General features: G+C 39.4%; 1 protein-coding gene across 4 annotated transcripts in view; it reads right to left on the minus strand.

Annotated features, from left to right (window-relative positions):
- L3MBTL3 (L3MBTL histone methyl-lysine binding protein 3) overlaps nucleotides 1-25229 on the minus strand; it is an 81443-nt gene that overhangs the window by 39694 nt on the left and 16520 nt on the right. For all 4 annotated transcript variants that reach the window (XM_063329619.1, XM_063329620.1, XM_063329618.1 and 1 more), the window contains exons 3-11: nucleotides 18776-18887; nucleotides 16379-16538; nucleotides 15240-15378; nucleotides 13879-13963; nucleotides 11487-11578; nucleotides 7296-7400; nucleotides 5525-5660; nucleotides 1736-1827; nucleotides 1031-1182 (exon numbers count right to left, since the gene is read on the minus strand). In XM_063329619.1, coding sequence (XP_063185689.1) covers nucleotides 1031-1182; nucleotides 1736-1827; nucleotides 5525-5660; nucleotides 7296-7400; nucleotides 11487-11578; nucleotides 13879-13963; nucleotides 15240-15378; nucleotides 16379-16538; nucleotides 18776-18887 — 1073 coding nt within the window. The remainder of the gene's footprint in view (nucleotides 1-1030; nucleotides 1183-1735; nucleotides 1828-5524; nucleotides 5661-7295; nucleotides 7401-11486; nucleotides 11579-13878; nucleotides 13964-15239; nucleotides 15379-16378; nucleotides 16539-18775; nucleotides 18888-25229) is intronic.

Consider the following 25229-nt stretch of genomic DNA (forward strand, 5'->3'; position numbering starts at 1 on the left):
CTTCAATAATTTAGTTCTCCTACAGCTTATTTATCATGTAGCCCATACAATTATTATTTCAAGAAATGGACTCGCAAAGTTTTGAAGTTACATAATAGTTTCACATCATTCTCATTGACATAGTGCCTAAGCAGTCATCAAATACAGATGAAGAAAACTTTCTTCATTTATTTTTGCAGCTTCAGCTATACAATTAAGCTGCCACTGCTGAACCCAAGACGTAGGCTTACAATGCTCTACCTGTTCTGACGTAACTTAGTCTTCAAAGAATGTAAGGTATATTACTTTGCTCTACATGCCAAAAGACGATGCAAATGCAAATACAAACCTGCACTGTGATAGCCAAAGCCTGAATGTCCTTCAGTATCTTTATGCTCACAGTATGTCCTGCTCCACCCACTGACTTTTTCTATGTAGATACACAAACCCCTCCACCATACACCATGCAGAAAGGTCATCCCTAACACAGGTTAGGATAGCAAGATCCCAATATTCAGAGGAATGCAGAATACAAAAGACTAAAACCAGTTTTAGTAACTACTATAGTAAACTACTTAGTACCACTATCCTGATGCCTTACAGGAGATGGCTAAGGTTTGGTCTGAACAACGTAAGTGGATCAAGAACCTTTTGAAAAAAAGGCAGCCTTTCTTTTAATTTACAACTATACGTAAACCTAATTGCAAGTACAATCAGTCACATTATCATGGTGCATATTCTTCACTAAAGATACCAACCTCAGAGATACCACGTAATTGAAATGAGAAATCAACCCACAACCCCAGACACAGCAGTGCACATGAACACTCATCTAGCACAACCTCTGGAAATTTCTAATGTGCAACCTGACATGGGAAACTGGATTCCTCCAGTATGCCACTGAGACATACTTTGGTGGCCGTGATTACAAGTCTAGCCAAAGTTGGTATGGTAACTGTATTGACAGTCTGGAAAGTATCATAGAAAACAGTACTTAAAGCTAACACATTTATGATACGTCTCACTAGGATACAAAACAAAAACATCATACCAGTAGTCATAGCTCTCATCCCAGTTGTCAAAATGAACCAGAAAACGATTGTCCACCATGTCGGTTACCGTAGCAACACAAATGAAAGTCGGGTTCTTCTTGTCTACGGCTTCCAGCTTCATCCCCACTCGAAATCCCGATGGGATCACTGTCTACATAGAGGAAGACATTTAATTGAAGATAAATACCATAAATCCACAAATCTCCCCAGTGTCCACAATCAATATATTCATGTCATTTCTAAGTTTCCCAATCAGCTGCCCCAACAGAGTGGCAGCAGCCTAATTAGTTGACACGAGAGATGCTCAAATACAGAGACTCATGGTTTATGAAATAAAAAAGCCCTAAACATGCTGCTAAAATTAAATGTGTTGGTTTTAACTCTGTCTTAGACACTCTCTCTGAAAGCCTGTGTTTGTTCCACAACATTATGGTGTGAGACACAGTACTAATAACAAGTCTTAAATTTTATTTAATATACCATTTCTGAATGTGCCAAATCAGATGTTTAAACAGATTAGTAAAAAAATTAATGGATCAGAATTGCCGAGGTGAACGGGAGATTGTTACTGAATATGTTGTAGATGTTTTCATGTTAAATTTCAGGTCTCAAGTCTACAGGCACTGAAATATGCAGTGAGTCTCTACCACACACATGAGCATACTAGCAACATTCCATACCATTAGCAACAACCAAGTACTTACTGCATTCTGGTTTTCAAACAGTGATTTAGGAGCAGCTTGAGCCTTGCATGCCTTTAGGTATGAGGGCCAGCTGAATTCTTCTTCCTTATATCCTAAATGAGGGTCATAAAAGAAGGGCAAGAAACGACAGGCATGAGACATGAGGTGCATGCAGGTGATTTGATCATAATTGATTAATTATTTGTTCCATCCAGTTCTGAACTGTTTCTTACAATTTCAAAACCGAAAAGATTATGCACTGTTAACTATTTATTCCAATTTAATATAAACTACACTGGGAAAATTTACTTTAAAACTATATATTAATTCTACCCCAATATGAACTCAATGAGTCTCTGAGGGAACACTGGTTTGGATTATTAGAAATTTTAGCAGGACACACCTTAAAGGAGCTTATAGAGTTCCAAAGAAAGTTGATAAAGCTTTTCTATTTTTATTTGGGCATCTGGTATTACGAAGAGGAATCATGTTCTTTATTTAGGGCTGGCTGAGCTTCCTTACCAAAATGTCAAATTTTCTTTACAATAACTGAGGAAAATACTCTGCTTTCTTGAGCTGCACATTATTAGTTTCTTATAGTTGACTAGGACTGACATTTGAACTATTCCTAATCTTCACCTGGGAGAACGAATAGTCATATAAATGGGCAAGAACTCAGGAGATTTCATCTCCGTTTCAACTTCACCTTCAAAACAAGCTGGAGAGCATTTCTTACAAAATCACTGCTCTGATCCTGATATCCAACTTTGCGGTCAAGAGACCTGAAGGTCCTCAAGGAGCAGAACATGTAGGGGCAGCCTAGAAACTAAAATCCGCAGTTCTACCAGATGGCAAAATATCAGTCTCAGTAAGATATCGGTTTTATACTACAATCTCCCTCCCTTCGAACAAATCTCTCTAAGCAGCACAGGCTCTCTGTCTCTCCCCAAGAAAACCACACGTTGCCACCTCTCTGCCTCACAGGTACCAACTAACTTCCATCTGGTGGTCAGACTGACTGACACACAACCAACAAGCTGGGGGCAAGTGCTCTACAGCTGTTTTTCAGTCTGTGGCTTCTACTTCAGAAACAGCAAAGGGCCTACAGGCCCCAGAGCTCTTCCCACTATGCCAGTCAGCCTAACTAAAAAAACTCCCTCCCCCTACTACGTCCTCAGGCTATCACTAATACAGCGTGGGTGTAAAACAAACTCCCTAGGTTGTATCAAAAACAGTTGCTTACACCATCAGTGCCCCAGGACCCCTTATGCATTTACAGTGTAAAGCGTCCCCTGCACGGACTTTCTGCATTTTTAATTCTATGCATACAACATTTGGAAAGAAATCTAAAGTTGTGTTGATTGTTTGCCTCTTCTAGCTTTTTTGTGAAAAAATACAATTTATAATATATTAAGTTGCATAAAATAATTCACAAGAGATCATTTGTACTTCTAATCTGTAAAACAACGTGAAAAGAAGCTAATAGTCTCCTTCCTTCATTCTCCTGTTAAATAATAGTTATAGAAACATCGATTTTAGTTCATATGCTACAATCCAGTATAACAAGACCAAAACTACCACAAATTTCAGTGAGTGATTGCCTTTACTGAAATGGGTCACGTCTTGACTATTTGAAGTGCTACTCAAATATGCCACAGACAATACCTCTGCATAACCTTCTGAGAATCTCATATTTTCCAAGGAACCACAAGTAAACAATCCTTTAACTTCACCTTCTCCCCATACTGCTTTCTCATTTTTCATTTTAAATACTAGACAACATAAATTAACCTCCAAGTCCAAACAATGTGTTATGGTTTGAGAAACCCACAACAATTTATTGTTGTTTAGACAATTATTCTATCAACATATGACCCCTCCTCACCCAGGAAGGGGAACTGTGAAGAAACAAGGAAACCCGAGGGTTAAAGTAGAAACAGATTTAATAGAATAAGACTAAATAATTAACATTAATAGTACTAAAGAACCAGCATTAATACTGATACCAATATAAAACATACAAGGACTCTACTCAGCCAATGCTATCAGCAGAAGCTGTGCACTCCCAGCAGTGGACAGCAAATGTCAGACACTGTGAGCGCCACGGCTTCGGGAGGAAGGGAAGGGCTCAGGAGTCTGGCACTGGGGCTTGGAGTTCTCAGGATGGCCGCCATCAAGGGAGAGAGTCAGCTTCGCAGCAAACTTTCCAATTTGTATTGAATGTGACGTTCATGGTAAGAAATTACCTTCACATATCCCCTTAACTTGTCTCCCTCAACACCGCTGATAGGCTCCATGACTTTCCTAAGTAAAAAGAACTATCCACTGCTGCAGTATGGCGAAAAAAGCAAACACAAAAGAACAATCTTCCCACCAACTTAAAACTAGAAGAGAAACTGCAGAAACTTTTCATGAAAGTGACCCAGAGATAGACAGTAACTTTCCTCCAACAGCGATATTTCATTGTTACCAAAAACTTAAGCTTTCTAAACCAGGGATTTAAGATGGAAAAGATGAGAAACTTTCATCACAGATACAAAACTTAGCAAGAAGCATGCTGTAATAACATCAATAATTCTGCAACTGGGGACTACTCATTTGCTACATGTAACTTACTACTTCAGCGGAGGCCAGCCTTCTGAGAAATTCTGATTTATGTTCCAGAAATTGCTATTTCTGCACAGCCCGTTATGAGGAACTATGCCCAATGAAAACTCCCATACTGGAGCAGCAGCACAGAGCACTCCTACCCTGCAGCCAGAGTGGAGCTCGCGTAGCACCCGGAAGAGCGGCACATGATCCTTCACACTCCTCCAAGGCTCCGTTGCAGAAATACCATCCTCTCCCACACCGGCAGGCCCTCTGCCTGTACACTTTCAGTGGCTTTACTCTCACCTTCCACACCCCAACAGTTACATCCACAATTTTGTAATTCTCCATAATGCATCCTCTTGACTCTGCACACTCATCATTTTGCAGCCTTGAGAAACCACGTTATCCTACCCTCACTGTGTATGTCAAAACACCACATTCATTTATTTTTCACGCATCTGTCTTCACGACTTGCTCCCTTCGTCCCCACATATTCCCTCCCCACCCCAAAAGGGAGCCCATTTATCCCTTTTTCATGGTACAGTTCAGTGCAGAGGCACTCTATCTGCCAAAATATGTGAGTTACATAAACTGAAATAGAATAATTAAGCAAGCAAATTACACATATTTCAACACGTGTATGCCATTTACATACGCTATGTATAAATTATGCTTTCAGGCTTGTAATCTTACGATTTTTTCTCCCTCCTTATCTGTTCATTCCTCTTTTTGTCTCTATTTCAAGCTTATTCTTTGTGGCAAGAGCACAACCTTTATTAGCCTGTGCCAACACATGTACAATAATGGTGATCAATATCTAGTAATGAAAATGTCCTAAAACCTTCCACTAAAGGATTCTCAGCTGCCTGTGAAACCTCAGTTTAAGCATCCATGTCACCAGCACGTTGACATTTTACTTGCCGTAAGCGTTCATTTGGGGTTTAGGTTTGTTGCTTAACTTTCTTTCCTAATGCCTTATGAATTAATCTTACAGCTGATTTTGATTTCTTGTTTTCTCTGGATTGCCAATGAATATAAAAGGTAGGATTTCAACCTCAAGATTTTAGCAAGACTTAAAGTAGAGTTTAATTTGCCATGTTCAAACACTCTGACTAAATGAATAAAAAAGTTTCTGCCAAAAAAAATAATTGCAGTGTTACACAGTTAGTCTTGATCTCAGAGCTATGGAAAACACACACATTTCAAATCAAGCAATACCTTTAGGAGGATGAAGCTTGTGACCTGTTTTCTCACACCATCCCACAGGATGAATGTCTGAAGAATCAGCGTTCACCCAGAAATCGTAACAATCTGGGTATCCATCAAAATGGAGTCGTATTCTGTAGCCACAAACCTAAAAGCAAGAATGTATAACATACAACACTATGTTTTAAGATGTTTGCCCTATGCATAACAGCTTCTATTCAGCATTACATATACTAATAGTGTGCTTTCAGTCAGCCTTTTACTTCTGCCCAAGCCTGCACTCGATGAATAAATTCATTTGATAAAAAGGAAAGAATAAAAAAGCAAAGCTATTCTCAATGTGAGTGCCTCCTCTTCTGGTGAAAAGAATTAACTAAAAGCTGGATATTGCCATTAGTGTTCAAAAACTTGAAAACTGTTCAACCCAATGTCAGAATAAAACAGAAACTATACAGAAGAGCATGAATACATCTGATACAATCATGGAGAAAGAGCAGATAATGATGCTCTCAAGCTACCCCGATTAATCAATATGCAAGAGAGCACTCAAGAATAACTACGTTCAACAGGCTCTCCAGAGAGATACTGAGAACTGTTGTTAAAAATGAAAAGTCAGTGAAGGCATCCTCCAGAACTTCATTATTCCATAAAGTAATAAGTTAACCACCAAGAGGAAGAGAAAAACAAGACAATCTCTCTTTGTACAAAAGTTCTCCACATCTTCCCGAGTGACTAATGCCATAACTTTCCTGCAGTCATCAGTAAAAGTCTCTTGACATCAAGGTCACCCTATTTTATATTTAATTTATACTGACAGAACTTTCAGTTTGCCATCTTAGAATTCTGTGGCAAGTCATCCTGGAGTGAAACATGACCCATCACTTAGTGATGAGCACAAGGTACACAGGAAATACTCAACCACAGACACACCATTCACAAGAAAATGGAAGAGATATCCACAGAAATTAAGAGATCCAGACATGGGAAAATAAAAGCCTAGGCTATAAAAATATAAACTGCAAAATTACAGCTGCTTAGAATAACAGTGATCCAGAGCATAGTACCTACCCTATTCCTGTTTACCCATTTTAATCCACAAAACAAAACCAAAAAAGGATCCTTGTTAAAACTACATAAAAACTAATGTAAGATATGTTTGAAAGACAAAAAAATGTCAATGAGAAATAGGTTCTCATTTGTGTTATTAAAAGCAAAGAAACTACTAATCAAAAAAATTATTTTATAAACTGCAGCAAAAAGACAAACTGAGTTTCTATGTTACACTAATTTGTAGAAGTTGCCAATACAGGCAATTTCTGAGGCCATGAGCCTGAAAAAGTTGTAGCACAATTGCAACACACTGTTAGCTATTTGTATCAGTGGAATGAGCAACTGTAAATACTATCAAACCTCTATAAAACCACTATTAATTAGTTGTCATGCTAATGCTTTTTCTAGTTATTTTTTCTTTAAAATACAAACTACAGGATTACAGAAAAAAAACACACATCATCCAACTATCATAATACATTTTCTCTAGCTGCATACATTAAACGTATATAAGCAGTCACCGCTGCATGGTACTGGGCCATGGACAGTCATACGTGGATAAATGTAGATAGTCATCACGTGTTTGTCACGCAGATTTAACACAGCGTCATTAATTTAAAAGCTATCTTCCTACATACAGCTTCTGTCTGCCTGACAAGGAAGAGCACGCACTTTCAGCTGCTGCTGTTCCAGGTCAGTCTCTCCCATAATACCGCACGCAACCTCTACTTACCTCAGCCACCGTGAGAACACAGTATATCGACTGGTGCTCGGGATCCACGCCCTCCAGCTTCATCCCGACTTTGAATCCGTTTTTGTTGTATGGGAAAGATTGATACTGCAATGGAAAAGAACAGTTTCAGTTCTTCTGAAAGTATACCAGAGAGAGACGGAATATCTTTATAAGGAAAAGAACAATGATTATTTATTACTCATGCTTCTGAAACAACTAATAAATTGCTTTAAAATAAGTTTTGCATTTTTAAAAACATACTGTAGAAAAGGAGAAATGGATGGTTGTTCGAAAAACACGTTGATACTACAATGACTTAAAATTGAGAGTACTTAAAAAATTTATAAAGAATTAGCAAAAAACTTATCCAAGGGAAAGGAGATGGCATAATTTGCCCTCAACTTTTTTCACTAATTGTCAATAAAACATTTTAACAATGTAATTATTTTTTATTTTTCATCCTGTAGAGTGACACTGTGACCTGGTGGTCATCATTCCTATAACAATCACAACAATGATGTTCTGTTTTGCCTTTTAATTTCCACATCTCAGGCAATCTAAGATGAACTGCAAGGCAGAAATACAAAACATCGTTTACGTATAGGGATGGCCTCTTTGATGCCATCTTCTCCTTTCTGTGTTGGGTCTCAACTAGCTCATTTTCCAGGAATATTTTTGCATCACAGGAACATGACTACCGTTGTATCACATTACAATGAACCCAGAAGAATATCTTTCAAAAAAAAGAAAGTGAAAACAAGGTTTAGCAGAAAGGATGTTTTCAATCAGAAGACATCAGCGTCCCATGTATCATGCTCCTCGTCTTCTGTTAAGGAAGGAAGGAATTCAGCAGACACTAAGGTTAAATCGGAGGGAATATCAGAACAAAAATTAAATAAAACTGAAAAGCATTTTCATAAGTTACCAAATTCACAGCGAGACAGTTTTTATGTCCCAAATGGTTACAGACAAAACACAGGAGAAGCATCCTACATCCTCCCTCTTCCTTTTGTTTCAGTCTAGAAGCTACACATGCTCCCAGCACCTCTGCAGTCAGTGGAAAGAGAAGGTCATCCAGGAAGACACTCAGAGAGGTCTCACCTACTTGGAAGGAAGCGAAACATCTCTTTGGTGTGGCTGCAACTGATATAACTGAATAATAAACCCAGGAGAAAAAAAATGCAGTACATGGCACAAGAGCAGGAATATGCAGTCAAGAAGAAGGGAAGTCTGAATCAGCCTAAAGCGGCCAGCTAACAGATGTCTAACCGTGGCTCTAAGTCCCTATCTAAAAATAGGTTAGATCATTTTGTAGATCTCAGTTAAGGGATCAGAGTATCTCACTGCAGTACACGCATTTGAAAAGTTATTTAATCCTAACGTCACCACACTTAACATTTTTGTTATCAATGAAAGTTTAATGAAGTTACACTATGCATAATTCTGGATACTTCCTCAAGAGGAATGTAAAAGCAGAGCTTTTTTTTTTAAAAATCAATAAACTGTAAATTTTAAAGACTTGCGGTTAATGCCATCTATATCATAAATACCTTACAGATAGAAAACTTCAGTGGAAAACTGAAACGCTAGAAATACTGACACATTGGCAACATTGACACAGTGGCCAAAAATATAACTGAGATTTTGCAAAACCAAGCACAAGTAAAATTACAAAGAAAGGAAACAATTAAAAACTCACAGATCTGTATATTCTTTCATTATTACAATAAATATTACCATACAAACAGTACAAAATTCTGTAAGCAATACACTAAAAATTAGGCTATTATCACACAGGTATTTCCTGAAATTGAAGACCTGAATTATTCACTATTCTTTCCATTGTCAAATCTAAAACTTCTAAGGCAACACAATCTTTAGTTTGGTTTCTGTTACAGCAAAACAACAGGCAACTTTTACAAGACTAATAACTTTAATACTACTTAACAGATTTCAATTTTGTGCATTATTCCTAATACATCACCTAAGGTAAAGATATGAAAAACTTAGTAATCACGTATTATTTTTACAACAAACATTTAAAGATAATTTCTTAAGGAGAGATACAGGAACAAAATATGAGGGAAGGTAAAAGGAGCCAGCAAACGAGCAGATGGCAGAGTGAGAATTAGAAATGTTTATGTATGGTGCAAGAACATACACAAAACCTCAACGATTACATCAGGGGAGCTGGATATTGAAAAATACAGCATTCAAGGGTCAATAATTTTGTTTTACTGGAGCAATAACAGCTTGTCCATCACAGCCTAGAAATACCTCGAAGATTTAAGCAGTGCCAAGGACTCTCCATTATCCTGACCATTCCTAACTAAGGGTACAAAAAAACACCATGAAAAATACTGCTTCTGAACCGGAAAAGTAAGAGAAAAAAGAGTAATTCTCACAATCCAAATGGAAATTAAGGATTCAAAATCACTGGTGACATTTTGTGTTTTTTTTTTAACCTTACTGTTCCTGTGGCTTGCTTGTCCATCTGTAAAATGAAGAAATACTACCTGGCCACTTCTGAGTGCTATTAAGAATTCTGCCTCCACTACAGGCTTTAAATGTTGCACACTAAATAAAACCCTACAGTTACCCAGGGGCTAAAGACTTTAAAAAGAAAATATTAAATAAGATGCACTGAATGAGAAACGTACACTGTGAAGAGAAATAAAGGAAACAGTATCATCCTGTAACTCCAGACTACCACCATGTGCAGTGCCCAGAAAGGCTGGTATAAGCCTGTGTGCTGCAAGAGCATTTATAATGGAACCTGAGACAGGCAGAGCAATGCTCTGTAAATCTACCTTCCAGATAGAAGTAATACTTAACCAGATTTTTTTCTTGTCGATTTTTCAATGAGTGTATAGCACAGGGGAATGTAACCAAGGACAGTCAGGTAACTGTTGTTCTTGCACCTACAGATCTATGGATTCTCTACATTGCAATCCTAGTTCTTTTTTCTAGAGGGAATGGGTTAAAACTAGAGATGGGACGATTCAGACTGGACGTTAGGAAGAAGTTCTTCACCATGAGGGTGGTGAGACACTGGAACAGGTTGCCCAGAGAGGTGGCGGAAGCCCCATCCCTGGAAGTTTTTAAGGCCAGGCTGGAGGGGGCTCCGAGCAACCTGATCTAGCAGGAGATGTCCCTGCCCACAGCAGGAGGGTTGGAACTAGATGATCTTTAAGGTCCCTTCCAACCCTAACAATTCCATGATTCTATGATTCTTTACTTTTATACCTCAGTAATGTCTAAAAGCACCACTTAAAGGTCAGCATCACCCGCACACGTAAACTGAAAAGCTAATCCCTGCACAAGAGATTTAATAGTTGAAGTATAAAGCAAAGAGAAAGAAATGGATGCAAGAAACAGACTACAAGAAAAACATTATAAAAAATAATATCGGCTATACATAGCAGAAGTACAGCAGCTGAGACATGTTCACATGTTTTGCCAGGTTTTGCAAGAGAAGAGAACAATGTGGAAGCTTTGTGGATTTGCATAGAGAGCTCTCTTCCAAGCAAGAGAGACAGCACTAGAGAAAGCACTGAAATGTCAAATGACAAAGACTACCATAGCAGGCAAAGGACAAGCAGGAGATGATGATGCGACATCTGATCAGACGACAGGCAAATGACAAAGACTGCCATAGCAGGCAAAGGACAAGCAAGAGATGATGATGTGACATCCAATCAGATGACAAGCAAAATGGGTACAAGCCAAACTAGTATCTGATGTAGTAAAACAATATGTCAGCAGGAGCTGCAAAAAGACAGGTAATGTAATCAAAGCAACAAGCCAAAAGATGACCTTAGTACCACCTATCTAAAGATATTTAAAGAGAATGATATGGCATGAAAAAATGAGGGTACGTATCAGATTTTTAGCTTCAGAGATTAGAAGGAAAGGCTAGAACTTGCAAATTCTAGAAAAGCATCTGTTTTCTGTAGTCTCAGTTGACAGAATTCATCTACAATTACATAATTCTTTAAAAAGCAGAGAAAGATAACTAATTTCACATGTTCTGACGATCTTGACGATTACTGATGGATAGCATTATTTTAATCAGGTAGATTTTCCACCAGAGAGGTGTAAAATCTTCAAGTTACTTTTTTTTTTTAATTGATTTCCTAAAAATCTCATGATCTTAGGTGGTTGCCTGATTTCAAGTTCAGAAGGTCATACCTCTTTAAAAAGCTTTGTAGGCACTGCAACAGCCTTTTCTTCCTCGAGATAGGATGCCCAACACCACACTTGCCTTCCTTTAGATGGTACAGCTGTAAAGAAGCACACAATAGCAAAAGAATTCTGTAACTGTTAACTTCTCAAGAAATATAAAACCCAACACTTTGAAGTTTACAATATACCTATCTCAAATCTACTTTTTATTAAATGCATTCATGGTGTTTCTCAAGGCTTATTTCAGGAAAAGAAGTAGTTCTGTAGGTTTAACAGCTCCAGGAACATGAAGGTTCCTGGTTTGTATAGAAAGGTTTCCAGCAGTTCGTATCTTGATTAGTAACAAGAAAAAGCTCTTTCAGGTGACAAGAACGACTTACGAAGTCTTGCACCCTCTCCCTTTTCCCTTATTGCTCGTAAAAAGCATTAAGATATACATTTGCAGATGCGTAAAAATGATCAGTTCAAATCACGAAGTACCTCAAAATCTTAAATATTTTTTTCCCCAAGAATTTCTGTTCCTGGAAAGCCTTTTCAACTGGATAACTGTGATTTTTAAAAAAAAAAAAGTCATGAGTGCTGAAATACTTCATTCTTTGACAGTATTCAAAATGTTTCTAACCTACTCCATCAGTTTGTAGTTTGATGGTTTTGGGTGGAGATGCAGTGATTTAACAGTAATTTCTCCAAGCCATCAGAACTGTCACCAGTGCTTTTTTCATGTCATTAGAATATGACAGAACACTCCAGTTTCAGGTTTGCTCATATAGTACGAATACATGCATACACTTGCATAGTAATTGTAATATTGGCTACAGTCCATCTTAATATTGGCTACAGTCACATCAGTGAGTAACAGTTTTTAGGCCTTGAAAATGAGGCACTAACTGCACTAGAAAAAGCCAGGAACTTCAAAAACAGATGGCTTGTGGGGCTGGCCACATATGTATCTACTTTCATACACCTCCACTGTGCTCTACTGATCTTCACCTAAAATGCCTCCTCTGCACAAGCAGCTTAGCGTTTCAGACCATAAGCTTGTGCTGCCAGAAGGATTCCTCACACTCTACAGCATGATTCTGGCCTGACCCTGACTGTGGGCTACTCGCAAGAGACAGAAGTCCCTTAAGTAACAGTCTGGCTAAGCATTGCTATGATTAAAACATGAACCATAACAATAATGATGCCAAACTCTCCTGAAGAAAGCTGATAATGTAACCAAAAGATAACACATTTCAGAATCACAGCAATCGCTCAAAACTATTAAAGCACATTCATTTTATTTGTGATTTATCCAGTTTTTATCTATTCCATTTAAGAGATGTGTCGCTCAGTACCATATGCTTGGTTCTGAATATAAATTGGTCTTTTACATTAAGTCTCTTGTGCTGAACTGACATTTTCCCCAAACAAAACAAAAAAAAAAGCCAGAAGAAATCGGTACAGATCATTCCGTCAATGGACAGCAGTGATTTCCATAGAGCATCAGCTTTGTGCTTGTATCTCACACACTTCTTATCACCTCAGCTTTGGAAACAACTGTTGAAATAATATTTATATTTCAGGAGCAATTCTATCTCAGGAGGGGGATCTTCCATAACTTTTATGTGTTGCATCTTTAATCAGTATTTCATCTGCTTCGTGTGCAGCAGAGCTACTTGGAGCTCTGTGCTGATTAGTGGCCTAGCAACTTCCGCTAATGGCTCCCATTCTACCAGAAACACCTTGGAGGGCGAGATGCGGGTTTGTGCTTGGTGTACCACTGAGGTATAATAGCTGCTGATTCTCCGATTCTTCCTAAAAGTGTCTACCATACAAATAGCTTGAAAAAACAGTACTCATTTAAAATATGTTTTATTATGCTGCTCGATGCTGTGTCTGTCCCTTTGGACTGATCACAGCAATTATTCCTAAACAGTTCCACAAATGTGTTTATTTCCAGCACATACCGTAGATACAGAACAGATCCCCAAGGAAACAAAAGTAAACTTTCACTTCTGCTTAATGCGTGTCTTTCAACATGTGGGAACTCAATGGGCCTGATTCCCTTCAATACTGGCACTCTTTAGAGAGATGAAAAAAATAGCTAAAACGCGCACCAATTACATTTACACTCACTATATCCTCCTCCACACTGACAGAGGTATATAAACTGCAGAAGGTAATCCATCTCATACTGATGGGTTTTCTTCCCAGTTTTCACTTGGCTCTCTCAGTTCTTCAAGCCTTAAAACTTAATTACTATAAATAACACCGGCACTCTCTTTTTACAGAACTGACAAAAACGTATTCGATAGGGAATACAAATTCAGTGAAACAATGCTGGCAATTCACACTAAGAGATGGGTATCACCTAAAGAATTGATAGTTGAGATTTTCGTTCCATAAACTAACTTACTTTGTTTCAAAACCGTTATTTCCCCTTTTCTTTTTCTCCTGGTTCTCTGTGAGACTCTCAAGATCCTTCCTTCAGGTTTGTCCTCCTAAATTAAAGAGTACAATAATCTCATTAGTTCAGAAGTCTAATACAGTAAAAACAGGAGACACCCAAGGTTTAACAGTGACTTCATTTAAATGGCTACTGACCTAACTCTCCACTATCTCAAACAAACCTGCGGATGTCTAATGAAAACAAAGCTAGCGATCAGTGACAAATCACAGCAGAGTGAAAATGACAGACAGAAGGACTCTCAACAGCCAGCGCTCAGCCAGCCAGCCTTGTCTAAACCAGATCACAAAGCCTTCAGCAGGCCTGGCTGAGCCAAGGATAAACAGCAGTATCTTTTGATACATTCATGCTTCCAAAACAATTTAAAGGAAAACCTCTCACAGCTTTAGTCTGCTTTTTACAAGTGTACAATTGCTTTACTAAATACAAAAGGGCACTGATCCTTTCTATTTATTTCATTGTTTGTGTGTTAACAGTTTTGCTAGCACGTGAACAGATGAACAAAGTACTCATTTGGGAGGGCAGATGCATGGAGGCAAAGAAGGTGTCCCCTGACTTCTGCCTAAGATACTGCTGTACAGAGAGCTACAAATTCCCTTCTGACAGCTCTAGCGTCTTCAGCCTTTTGACAATTAGGCAGTTGGCAGTGCTCTCCCGTTCTCCCTCAAAACTGTGCTCCTCCCAGCAGTGCCACAGATACTGAGAGCAAAATAAAAGTTACAGGTAAATGAACATGATGGGAAGGTACTGGCATAAGTTTATTCTAAAATGAAGAATAAATCCAAAAGGAAAAAAAAAAAAACAAAAGGTGCTCCAAAGCGTATTACACTACCACACAAAACAAAACCAAATCTTTAGCTATGATTTTCTAAGGCAAATTACATGGAAAAAATCAAACGTATTCTCTTCTTAACTGTAATGTAGCTTTCTTTGTAAATAAATTATTGGTCTATAGTCATTTATTCATGTGCAGAGTGACAAAGTAACAGGTGTTGGGAAATATGTCCTCCTATTTTTCTAGGCTGAAGGCACAGCAAGTCTAGGTTAGTATCGTATTTCCTTTAAATTCTTTTTGTTCCGTTCTCAAAAAAGGAGGGAAAAGAGATAAAAAACAGCCCCTACCAGTTCATTGGCAATAGTTACATATTATTGGCATAATTAAATTGGCAAGTGAACCAACTACTTATTGTGGCTCTGACAGAGTGATGCTGTCACTTCTCTTTGTAGACTGATGAAGTTACTGACATCGTAATATAAGGCAAAACTCCCACCGAGATACTTGCAGGAATGCGTTTATGATGCATACTAACAGTTTCATCGGTATTCTCTTTCTTCTCCCCATTGTCCCTGGACTCTTCTTTGAGAGGTAACTTTGCTTTTCTTTTCCGAATGCCTTTGGAATCATCTTCCCCATTGCATTCCATGCTGGGCTTTTCTTCCTTTGGTTCTCTATTGCAGGAGTAACACAATGACACAAAGCCAAAATTCTTTCAGTTCTCATATTCATAAAACAAGTAAAAAGTGAGTAAACCTGAAGGTCAAGTGTTTGTAGGTCCTAGGGCATTATACTAAATATAATCTTAGAACTACTACTGCAAATTACATCTGCCAAAAGAATTAATCAGAAATACACACAATAGCAACTGTAAAAGGCAAGCTGACAGCTAATGCTGAACAAGTTCTGCATGTCTTAAACAGCGTGTCTTTTCCCGTGCACCATGAAGTGTCACGGAGAAGCAAACTGTGAAACGTTTAGGACCACAGGGCAGTTTACAGAAAGGAAGGCAATGTTAAGACTGACAAATCCAATTGGAGAAAGCTGGTATGTGACTGTACAAATTGCTAAACAAGCAATCAGAACAGACAAATTTTAGCTAAAAATTAAGGAAAAACGCACAAAATCACAGATGTTAAAAACTGCCGTAATGCAGTAATAGGCAATACAGAATGGACATACCAACACAAACCTTCTTTTATGATGAGATGAACTGCACTAGCTGAAAGAAAAGGAACTGAGAAACTGCAGTATGCTCATGTTTTCACTCACTGTCAGCCATAACACAGCTCTTGCACTTAATTATAATTAGCTTACCACACCAACCATCTCATTATCCATTATCTCAATTCCAATGATTATGAAACAGGGTGGGAGTCTGACACCAATTCATGCATCCCATAGACTGTTTTACCGCTTGCAACTGACAGCAGAACACAGCGTGCTCTGAGCAAAAAAGATCGCTTTCAGCAACAGCATTAGACAAACGCAAATGTTGTTAGTGCATTTACATGAAAAATGGTGAAAGAACAGTGAAGAACTGATGGACACTCACCAAAACATGACTGCTTAATATCTCCCTTTGTCCCACCATTAGCGTTTTATCCCACCACTTTTATCTCATGCTGCATTTATGCCAAATTCTTTGTTTCTATGCTTTATAACAGCACCTACTTGTTTTTTACTTGCTGGGCACATTTCTGGCTGCAAAATTTCCCTTCAGGAACAAATTCTTCTATGGTACCATAGCGATAACAGTTTTCACAGAAAACAAGTCCATCCATTTTTGCAGTTTCCTTCAACCTTGTGGAGATCCCTGTCTTTTCTGAAAAGGCTGAACAATGAAAAAAGTAACTTCAGTTAGGTATAGGCGATACATTTCCAACCATCCTTAGAAGGCTTTGTCAAGCAAACAGAAACATGGAAGTCACACCACTCTTGTTAGAATGAAGAACTGGGAGTTAGTGTCTGTAGGGGGCCCACACTCCTGACAAGCAAGCTGGGTTTTCATATTGCAACATTAGAGAGAAGAATCCACCAATTTCATGCTTCTGTCATCAGTGGCACATCAACACTGCTCGATGTGGCTACTCGTGGAAGGAGTGAGTTTTCTAACAGGCACCACGTTGACTGCCCACAGAGTCATCACTGCATGGAGTCCCTCACCTCATCCCCTGCTGATGTGCCTCATTTTTCACCCATACGTAGGGTCATTTGGGAAGAAGGTTTGGGGGGGACTTATCTTTAATAGGTGAACTTCTTTCTGGAAGTAAATCACCGACTACATTTTACAGTCTCTCCCAGCAGTAGCTATTGCTCAACCCGCCTGAGGTCTACCAGAAGTAAAAAATCACTAATTTGTAATAAAGAAATTTTCAAATACTAAGTTACTCGCTCATCCTAAGCTACAATTTCCCCTCAAGAGGCATGTAGCCTAGGAGAGGATGCCATTTCTTTCACTCACAGGCAGGTATGAAACACTATCAAGTCCTCCAGCTTCTACAGCAGGTCATTGACTTTGCACCCCTCCAAAAGGCAAATTTCAAGTCACAAAGTTCTTTTGCTTGAGCACTGTACTGTCTTTGAAAGCAGAGTCAAATGAGCTCTTGTGTGCAGACTATCTCCACTAGAAGAATATATAATTTACGTGCTATATTTACACTCCAGCATCATTAGTGGTTCAAAACAACTATTTCCTCTTACAATGGAAAATGTTAGCAATATTTTTATCTTTAGGGAGCACTAAATTAATCAAGGACAGTATAAGGTAGTAATAGTATGCTTACTTAGTACGTTTATGTGTCCACAAACACACTTTAATTCAGTAGCAACATTTTTTTTTTAGGTTTACCAGACCATAGGGGATGAAGTTGTACGCTTTACTGTAGATAACTGTCATCTCTCAGTCTAAGGAGAGAACCTGCTGTGCTACTACGCTATCACACTGTTCTCATCACAATTTCAGTCTTGAATAACTATCATTGCCTTGGAGACAGACCTACGGAACAGAGTAGCTGTGGTCTGAAGCTTCAGACCTCACAGCTGAGGCCCAAACTGCTCTCCCACTGGTGTAGATGTTTCATCTATTCATAAAAGTCACATGACAATCAAGACTTAATGGTGGGAGAGTAGCAAAGGAAAAATTTCATTGACTTTCCTTATTGGACTTTTATTGATGATTATTAAACCAAAAAATTAAACTCTGCTTTTCAAAGGAGTTACACAATGCATTTTTAAAAGAAAATTGATAAAAGATAACACCAACAAGGAAAAAAACACTAGGTAATTGTAAGTAATCGCAAATCCAGTTATGATATTCTCTTTCACACTAGTCTGTCATTGCTGGAGTCAGGGTATCAGAATTTTCAGGATTTATGAGCACGTAAACCGACTTCCCTTGAACAAAAAAGGTGTTTCCTTCCATCAGTATTTTAAATCCAAGAAAAACCTTATTTGGTAGACAGATACCAGAACTATTAGGATTTTATCATTCCAGATAAACATAAATGGCTGCTACACACTAATTTCAATACTGTAAAAAAGCACCGTCAGCAGGAGCAAGGCAGCAGTGCAGACGTACACTGACATCGGCGGTAGCAGCTGAGCAGCAGGCAGGACCATGTGAAGGCAGTTTACAGTGGGTGGTACTTTGGTCACAAACGAACTCTAGGCAGTTGGTGAAGTTTGTGGGCAGTCTGGAGAACCAGCTCAACAAAAATAACATCTAAAAAACTCTCAAGAATTTAAAGTGAGAATTTGACTATTTTGCAAATTAAATAGAGGGAAAATACTGATTCTAAACTTAGAAAAAACTACTGTAAGAAAAAAATGTGGCTGTAATTGAACTTCATGTGTTTAACAGTGGAATTATTTCTTTTTAACTTAAAATGCCTTTAGTTTCATACTTACGCACATACCAAGAAATAGGTAGCATCGTCAGAGATACTCTGTGCATTAAAGCAAATAAGTTTGCGGTTTTTTTTTAATTTTGGGGGGCAACCTTTTAGAAAAACTGATATATTAAACAAAATACAGTCTACCACAGAAAACGTTTACTGCCTCTTAACTGACCTTCTTGAGCAGTTGGAACCATCCAGGTTGTGGTAGCAGTTGCCTTTTTAACACTTTCCATCTCAGTTTCATCCGTAATCACTTCCAGGGCCCCAAATTCATTCACTCTAAACTGTAAGACAAAACAAATGGCGTAGAATATAGTAAAAAAAATTATTCTCTTATCAAGTCTTCTTCTGTTGACCAAGATAGTTTTTACTTGGTGTCCTTACCATATTATTTAATTTCTATGAGTTTCTGCTTATCTCCAAGGAATTGGAAACAAACCTTTCTTGTTTCTTTCAAGCAAAATGAAACCTCATTTTGTTATTAAAAAATATTAATTTCCAATAGATATTGATAAAGATGCCTCCACACGCAGATCTATATCTAAGTTACACACAAGAATCAAAAAAAAACAGTAACAGAAATTCATGGGAAAATCTCCTAACCATACGCTTTTCATTGCCAGCAAAATAATGCACTCCAGTCACTGAGTATTTTTGTCAACGAAAAGGGAACTAAACGTCAAATACAAATGCTTCACAGAGTACAGAAATTTCAGCATCCTCTGAAAACATAGTACTTCTCCGCTGTAAAGTGCACATAAACAAACATCTCAAGGCAGTTTATGAGCTGTTTAATTACACGCTGAACGTGGTATTACTGTCAGCCAGAAGCAAGGCTCAACAATACCCCACATGCTGTGCTTACACAGGAGCACCGGGAGTTATATCCATCCTGCTGCCAGCAGAAACGCATCTTCCAAATGCCGTAACGATTACAGCGCTACCAGATGAAAATAAACTTCAGCTTCCCAGCCTACTTGGTTTGCAGGCCTGGCTGGTTACACGGGTTGAACTGAAGGCAGCGTTTTGTCCGTCTGAAACAGCAAAGGGGCGTAACTCTCTGAGCTTTGCCACAGAGGGCAGGTCTCTAGCAGCAAGGTGCTCTCACCAACGGAGATCAACAGGAAAAATTACGCCTGAGAGAGTCTTTCAAAGCTCCCCAGCACCCACCTGCGAGAATACTCCTTCAGGGCAGCAGCATGAAGCCTATTTCTGTTTCTCTGGTCAGGCAACTCTACCTTGGGAAAATGGGAAGGGGAACAATTGCAACTGATCTTCTCTGTGCCTCTGGAGGCTGCAGGATGAATCACTCCCACTCACTTTGGACCCTGCCATGGTACAGTACTGAAAATAAGCCATTCTGACTGAAAGCAAAGGTGAGCCTCATGACATACATACCAGAACAGTGTGCTTTCGCTAATACAGTCCTTCCAGCCCCAGCAGCTGCAAAGAGCCAGAAGGTCCTAAGGAACGCAGGCAGCTCAGGGGGAAGGAGAGGAAGAAGAGGAGGACCTCACAGTCCCATGACTTCTGGAGCCAAGATTTTTACTTGCCATCAGCTACGCTCACAACAGATAACCCAAGTGTGAAAAAACTGTCAATAAGTCCATCTGGACTGAAAGACCAGGAGTTCAGTTTTGAAAGGCACCCAGATGCAGTAACACCACATGCTCATACTCCAGTTTGTGGGCAGATATTCACACTGTTCCCCCCAAAGAAAAGCAGTGGAGTTACCATTCAGAAGAGGATCCTTGTGTCTTACCCAGCCTGGCTCCTATTTTGGCTAAGCTCATTTTTGCTGTTGGTGCTTTGCTGTCTCTGCAGTAGGTGGATGCCAGAGGGAAAGCCTTTTCTTGCTTCCAAGAGCTCTAACTCTGCAGCAGCTGGCTCAGCAAGGGGGCTGTGAGGCCACAACACAGTGGCCCACCAACCCACAGGTCACAGGGAGGTTACTCACCAGCTTCTGGAAACACTCTCTGCACCCTCATACAATGCCAGCCAGAACATCCGTACACCGAAGGTTATTTCTGAAGGTATATCCCAATTAATACCTGGGATATTCCTGCATCATCCAACCAACGTTCAGCCCCAACACTATACATAGGTTCCTCCTCCACTGGGGCCTCCTGTGGTACGCAAGGACGTCACCCTTGCTAGTGGAGTGACCCACCAGCCCTTCTGCCTTCAGCAGGCTGACTGACAGGTGTCAAAACAGGAAAGACAGATGCCTGCAGGGAAGGCTGCCCCAGCTACCCTTTCACTGAGGCTGCTCACGGCAGCAAGAGACGAACCCTTAAGGAAGGAGCCCTCCAGCGGTCAGGCCACCACGCTGAGCTGGAATCAGGGATGGAGAGCAACCACTTGCTAGTGCCTTAGCAACAACACTACCAGGCCTGCTGCACCATGGGACCTCTGTATTTCCTGGTGTTGCCGTCAGCCTGGCCTCTATCAGCATCAGAGGCCTCCGGCTCCTCTTCAGAGGCAATCTTGTAGCAGTACATCTGCTTTCACCTGCTGCTTCCCCAACTACAGGTACTTCAGCATTGCTGTGCACGCTGAGCTCTCCCTAGCTCACCAGAAAAATGCCTCGGACCTGGGGAGTCGTACCCTGGTTTTAGCTGAGGAGGAAAAGCAACAACAAAAAAACTTATGACTGAGGTTAACCGCTTAAAAACAGGAGAAACAGATGTACAGAGCAGCATACTGCACAAAGCCATCACAGGATAAAAGCTGGCAGAGCAATGTGCCAACTAGTCTCTACTGCTGGAAGTGTGACAAAAATGGATCCAGACTAATGGTGGTTTATGTGTCCACGAAAAAAATCAATACTTTCCTAAGTCTTTTATACCTAGAAAGCAGGCGACAACAAAAAAATAAAGGTAAAGGTTCAGTCGTAATATTCCCTCCGGTTTTGGGGATGCAAGCTTTTAATATAGTAAGAGCAGTCCTCCCATACATTCCCCCAGGTGTCCCAACAGTTTGGTGATACAGAGAAGGAAACGGTGCCATTGAGCCAACTTCTGAGGACAGACCAATAGCTTTCTGAGAAGTTTAAAATAATAGCTTGTTGGGTGTGAATTTAATCCACTTGACTTTTGACAAGTGCCTCTTTGCAACTTTGAAGGAACCTGTTAAGAAGACAACCCTCTGTCCCACTGAATGGAGCCAACAGTCTTAAAAGATCAGGAGGCAAAGAAGAAGATGAGGAAGAAACCTCAGCAGCTTTCATAAGCAAATTCACAGTAAGATAAACAGAAATGAATATAACATTTAGATAGAAAATTTAACTTTCAAATTTTCATGTACAGGTGAGCAACAATGGCAAAAATACATGTTTTCAAGATACTACAGTTCTTTTAACACAAATATATCATAAACTGAGTTGGGAGGATGAGTCCAATTATTAGTGGGTAAGTATACAACACAGAATTTAGCTGCCTTGTTTAGCAGTTTCCACAACGGTCAAAGGGGAACTAAACAGCAGCTTCCATCTAAACATCACTGGAGATTCCTTCCCCTCAGGGCTGAGATACTTCTTCACGTTCTTGGGAAACGAAGCCCTGATATACCAGAACTTCATCTTATATGACTGTTAATTTAATCCCCAGAAACACTTTCATATTCATTCAAGAAATAAAGAATACACTGAGGGAAACCAAGGCTTAAATAAATAATGATCAAGTATTATAAATACTTTCTGAACCATTTCTGTCTGTCCACATGCTAAGTTCTTCAACAGGGATCAAAATTACTATCAATAAATATTTTTTTTAATTAAAATTGCATTAAAATTTACACAGGACTGGAACAAGCACCGTAAGTCACCGAGACAAAGACTTTTTTAATTGCAGGCGATAGTGTCACACAAAATATTTCATAAATGTTTCAGCTGCAATGGAGAAGCAGAGAGATTCTCCGTAACCAGTGCCTCTATTGAAAGCCCATTCCTGAATTTCTTTCTCAAAAAAACTTTCTTCTAACTCTTCATTTACATGTATTCATAGTCAGTTTATACCCATTTGTTCTTAACCCAACATTAGCCTATGGATTACATAGCTCTAGTACCCCAGCATTTACTCTCTGGGCACGCATTTGAAGCAAGGAATTATGTACCCGCAAACTTAATTTTATTAGGCTAAGCACAAGCCACTTCTGGTCCTCTTATGAAAATAGTACTCAATCTTCTCGATCAGCCTGTCATTCTTTGCCGACCATGTGCTAGGCTTAACTATGGAAATTCACTTTTTCCCAGTGAACCTGACTAAGCATAACACTGTAGTGGACTTCTGCTGTCCCTCCTTCAGTGGTTTCAGGACCTCTCCATTTCTAATGGAAGTTCTTTGCCTTACCATGCGAGCTGGAAGGCACTCTCTAGTTTTATGTCAGGGCAATTATATATTAAAAAGGCTTTCAGTTCTCTTTCTCCACATTTCATACAAATACTCAGTGTATTTGTGACTAAGTGGGATAAAAATAAGTTTGCAAACAATGCAAAATGCCCACCATATTGCAGATTAATTCTTAGAAACTCAAACCTATTGGGAAGAAATACACAGGATCTAATTTCAAATTAAGTCCCTGCTGTTGCATGTGTCTAATTCAGTGCAACAAACACCAGACTATCTCAGTTTGCTGTTACTTGTGCCCTTATAGGAATGTACAAGATCTCATTAGTACTCATAGAAATCAAATCAGAATAAAGGCCACTATCGTTTTCTACAAGGTAAAAATACTATTTGGGAGAACACACAGAAATAAAAAGGAAGAAAAGGGAGCAACAACCGAAGTGCAAAGGACAAAAAAAGAAGAAAAAAGCCCTACACATCTTCATGCACAACTTTAAAATGAATTAAGAAAAAACAGCCAACACTACCATCTACTGGGCAAGATAAGGACAAAGCGTTCTTCGCAATAAATACAATTGTTGCTGCATTCTGACAGTAATGTCAGGAGTAAAACTCATCTTGACCACAGAACACTGATCGTGGACTAGCTCAGAATAAACCTGGAAAATTTATATTATCCAAACCAAAAGTAAATTGACCAAATGTTCTTCATGCCTATGACGTAACTAAACTTAAGTAACGGAGTTACACAGCAGTCTGTCAAGAGTCCATGCCTTGGAACTCCAGGGATAACAGCCAAAGAACTACACTCAGATCTCCGGTTAGCGAACAGTTACCACCATTCTTCATTTGAATCATGGTTTAATCAGTGATTTCAGACAAATCAGAGCCTTTCTGGCATCTTACAGCTCCTCCTCCCTTTAAAGCAAAGGAATCACCTATCGACACCGTATCGTCCAACCACATCCTGCTACATGCTAAACTATTTTTTACATATTATTTAAGTTGAATAAGTTAGTAAATGCCAGAACTTGCCCATTCAACCATTCTCCTCTTCTGTGTGTGTGTAATACAGGCTTTACATGCACGATCACATACTATTTTTTCCACAGAACCCCTGCCCCAGGCAGGGGCTGGAGAGCATTCAGAAAATGAGGCAGCTGTTGTGTATTTTTATACTCTTTCTTCAAGCAGTAAAGCCAGTCTTATTTACTCTACACAGTTTGAAAGTAGAATGACTGTTTATTTTCTTTAAAAAAACCCCAACACTGAAATAACAAAGAGCATGTATCTAAAAAAGCTTTGGGCACTCTAGCAATTACTGCTACAATGCAGTGCAAAGTAATTCCTGAAACAAAACCTCTGTTCTCAGCCACTTACAAAAGACAATAAAAATATCTCTTCCTACCTCTTCATCATTCTGAGTACTCTGCTCCCAGCTTATTCCAAAGCACTCAGTAAGCATGTGACCCCTGATGCTTGCCTGGTCACAGAATTTTGACTCCTTCAGGGATGTGGAAGGGCAGGGGAACGCGTCCCTGCACCTGGCTGTTCCCTTTCTTTAACGATGAGAAGGGATCCTGCCTGCACGCTCCTGCTCTGCCAAGTCCAGCAAAAGACAAACAATTTAAGCTGCATCCCAGGCTATTTAAGGCTCCCTAATTCATAATCAGCAGACATTAAATTCCACACCACGACCAAGGGGCAGGGCCAGACGCTCTCTCACTGGAATGATGCTGTCAGCAAGAAAGTGGGACACTTCAAGCAATCTTTGATTGATTTTAAGATGCATCAGTAATACTGCAATAGGCTAATCCTGAAGTAACGAAGAAGAGAGAACAATTTGCATCCAAAAGGAAAGGTTTTTCCTATCATCTGGGCAGGCACAAGCAGGAAAGGACAAAAAGGATAGGAACATTCTCTCATCACTTCTGAACTGAAAGCTTAGGCACCATCAGAAAACATATACCTTTAGCAAGAGAGACTGACATTTCCCCAGCAAAACGCCGATACCTCAGTCTCGTCTGCAGTAATATTTATCTACGTTATTCTTAGACACTCCTCGGGCTCTTCCAATCCCCCCCTCCACCCCGAGTGCTTGAGAATTATCTTAGTACCAGACAGCTTCTCAATGATCTCTCTTCACTGCAAACTCAGTCTGCCTTATTATCTCCACTTGAGTAGGAAATTGCAGCTAAACAGACTTTCTTAAGGTGACACATAAATCAGTGACAGAGCCAGAAGTCAAGGCCTGCCAAGACTATGCTTATTGATCCAGAA

Source organism: Chroicocephalus ridibundus, chromosome 3 (assembly GCF_963924245.1).
Source record: "Chroicocephalus ridibundus chromosome 3, bChrRid1.1, whole genome shotgun sequence".
Classification (NCBI taxonomy): Eukaryota; Metazoa; Chordata; class Aves; order Charadriiformes; family Laridae; genus Chroicocephalus; species Chroicocephalus ridibundus.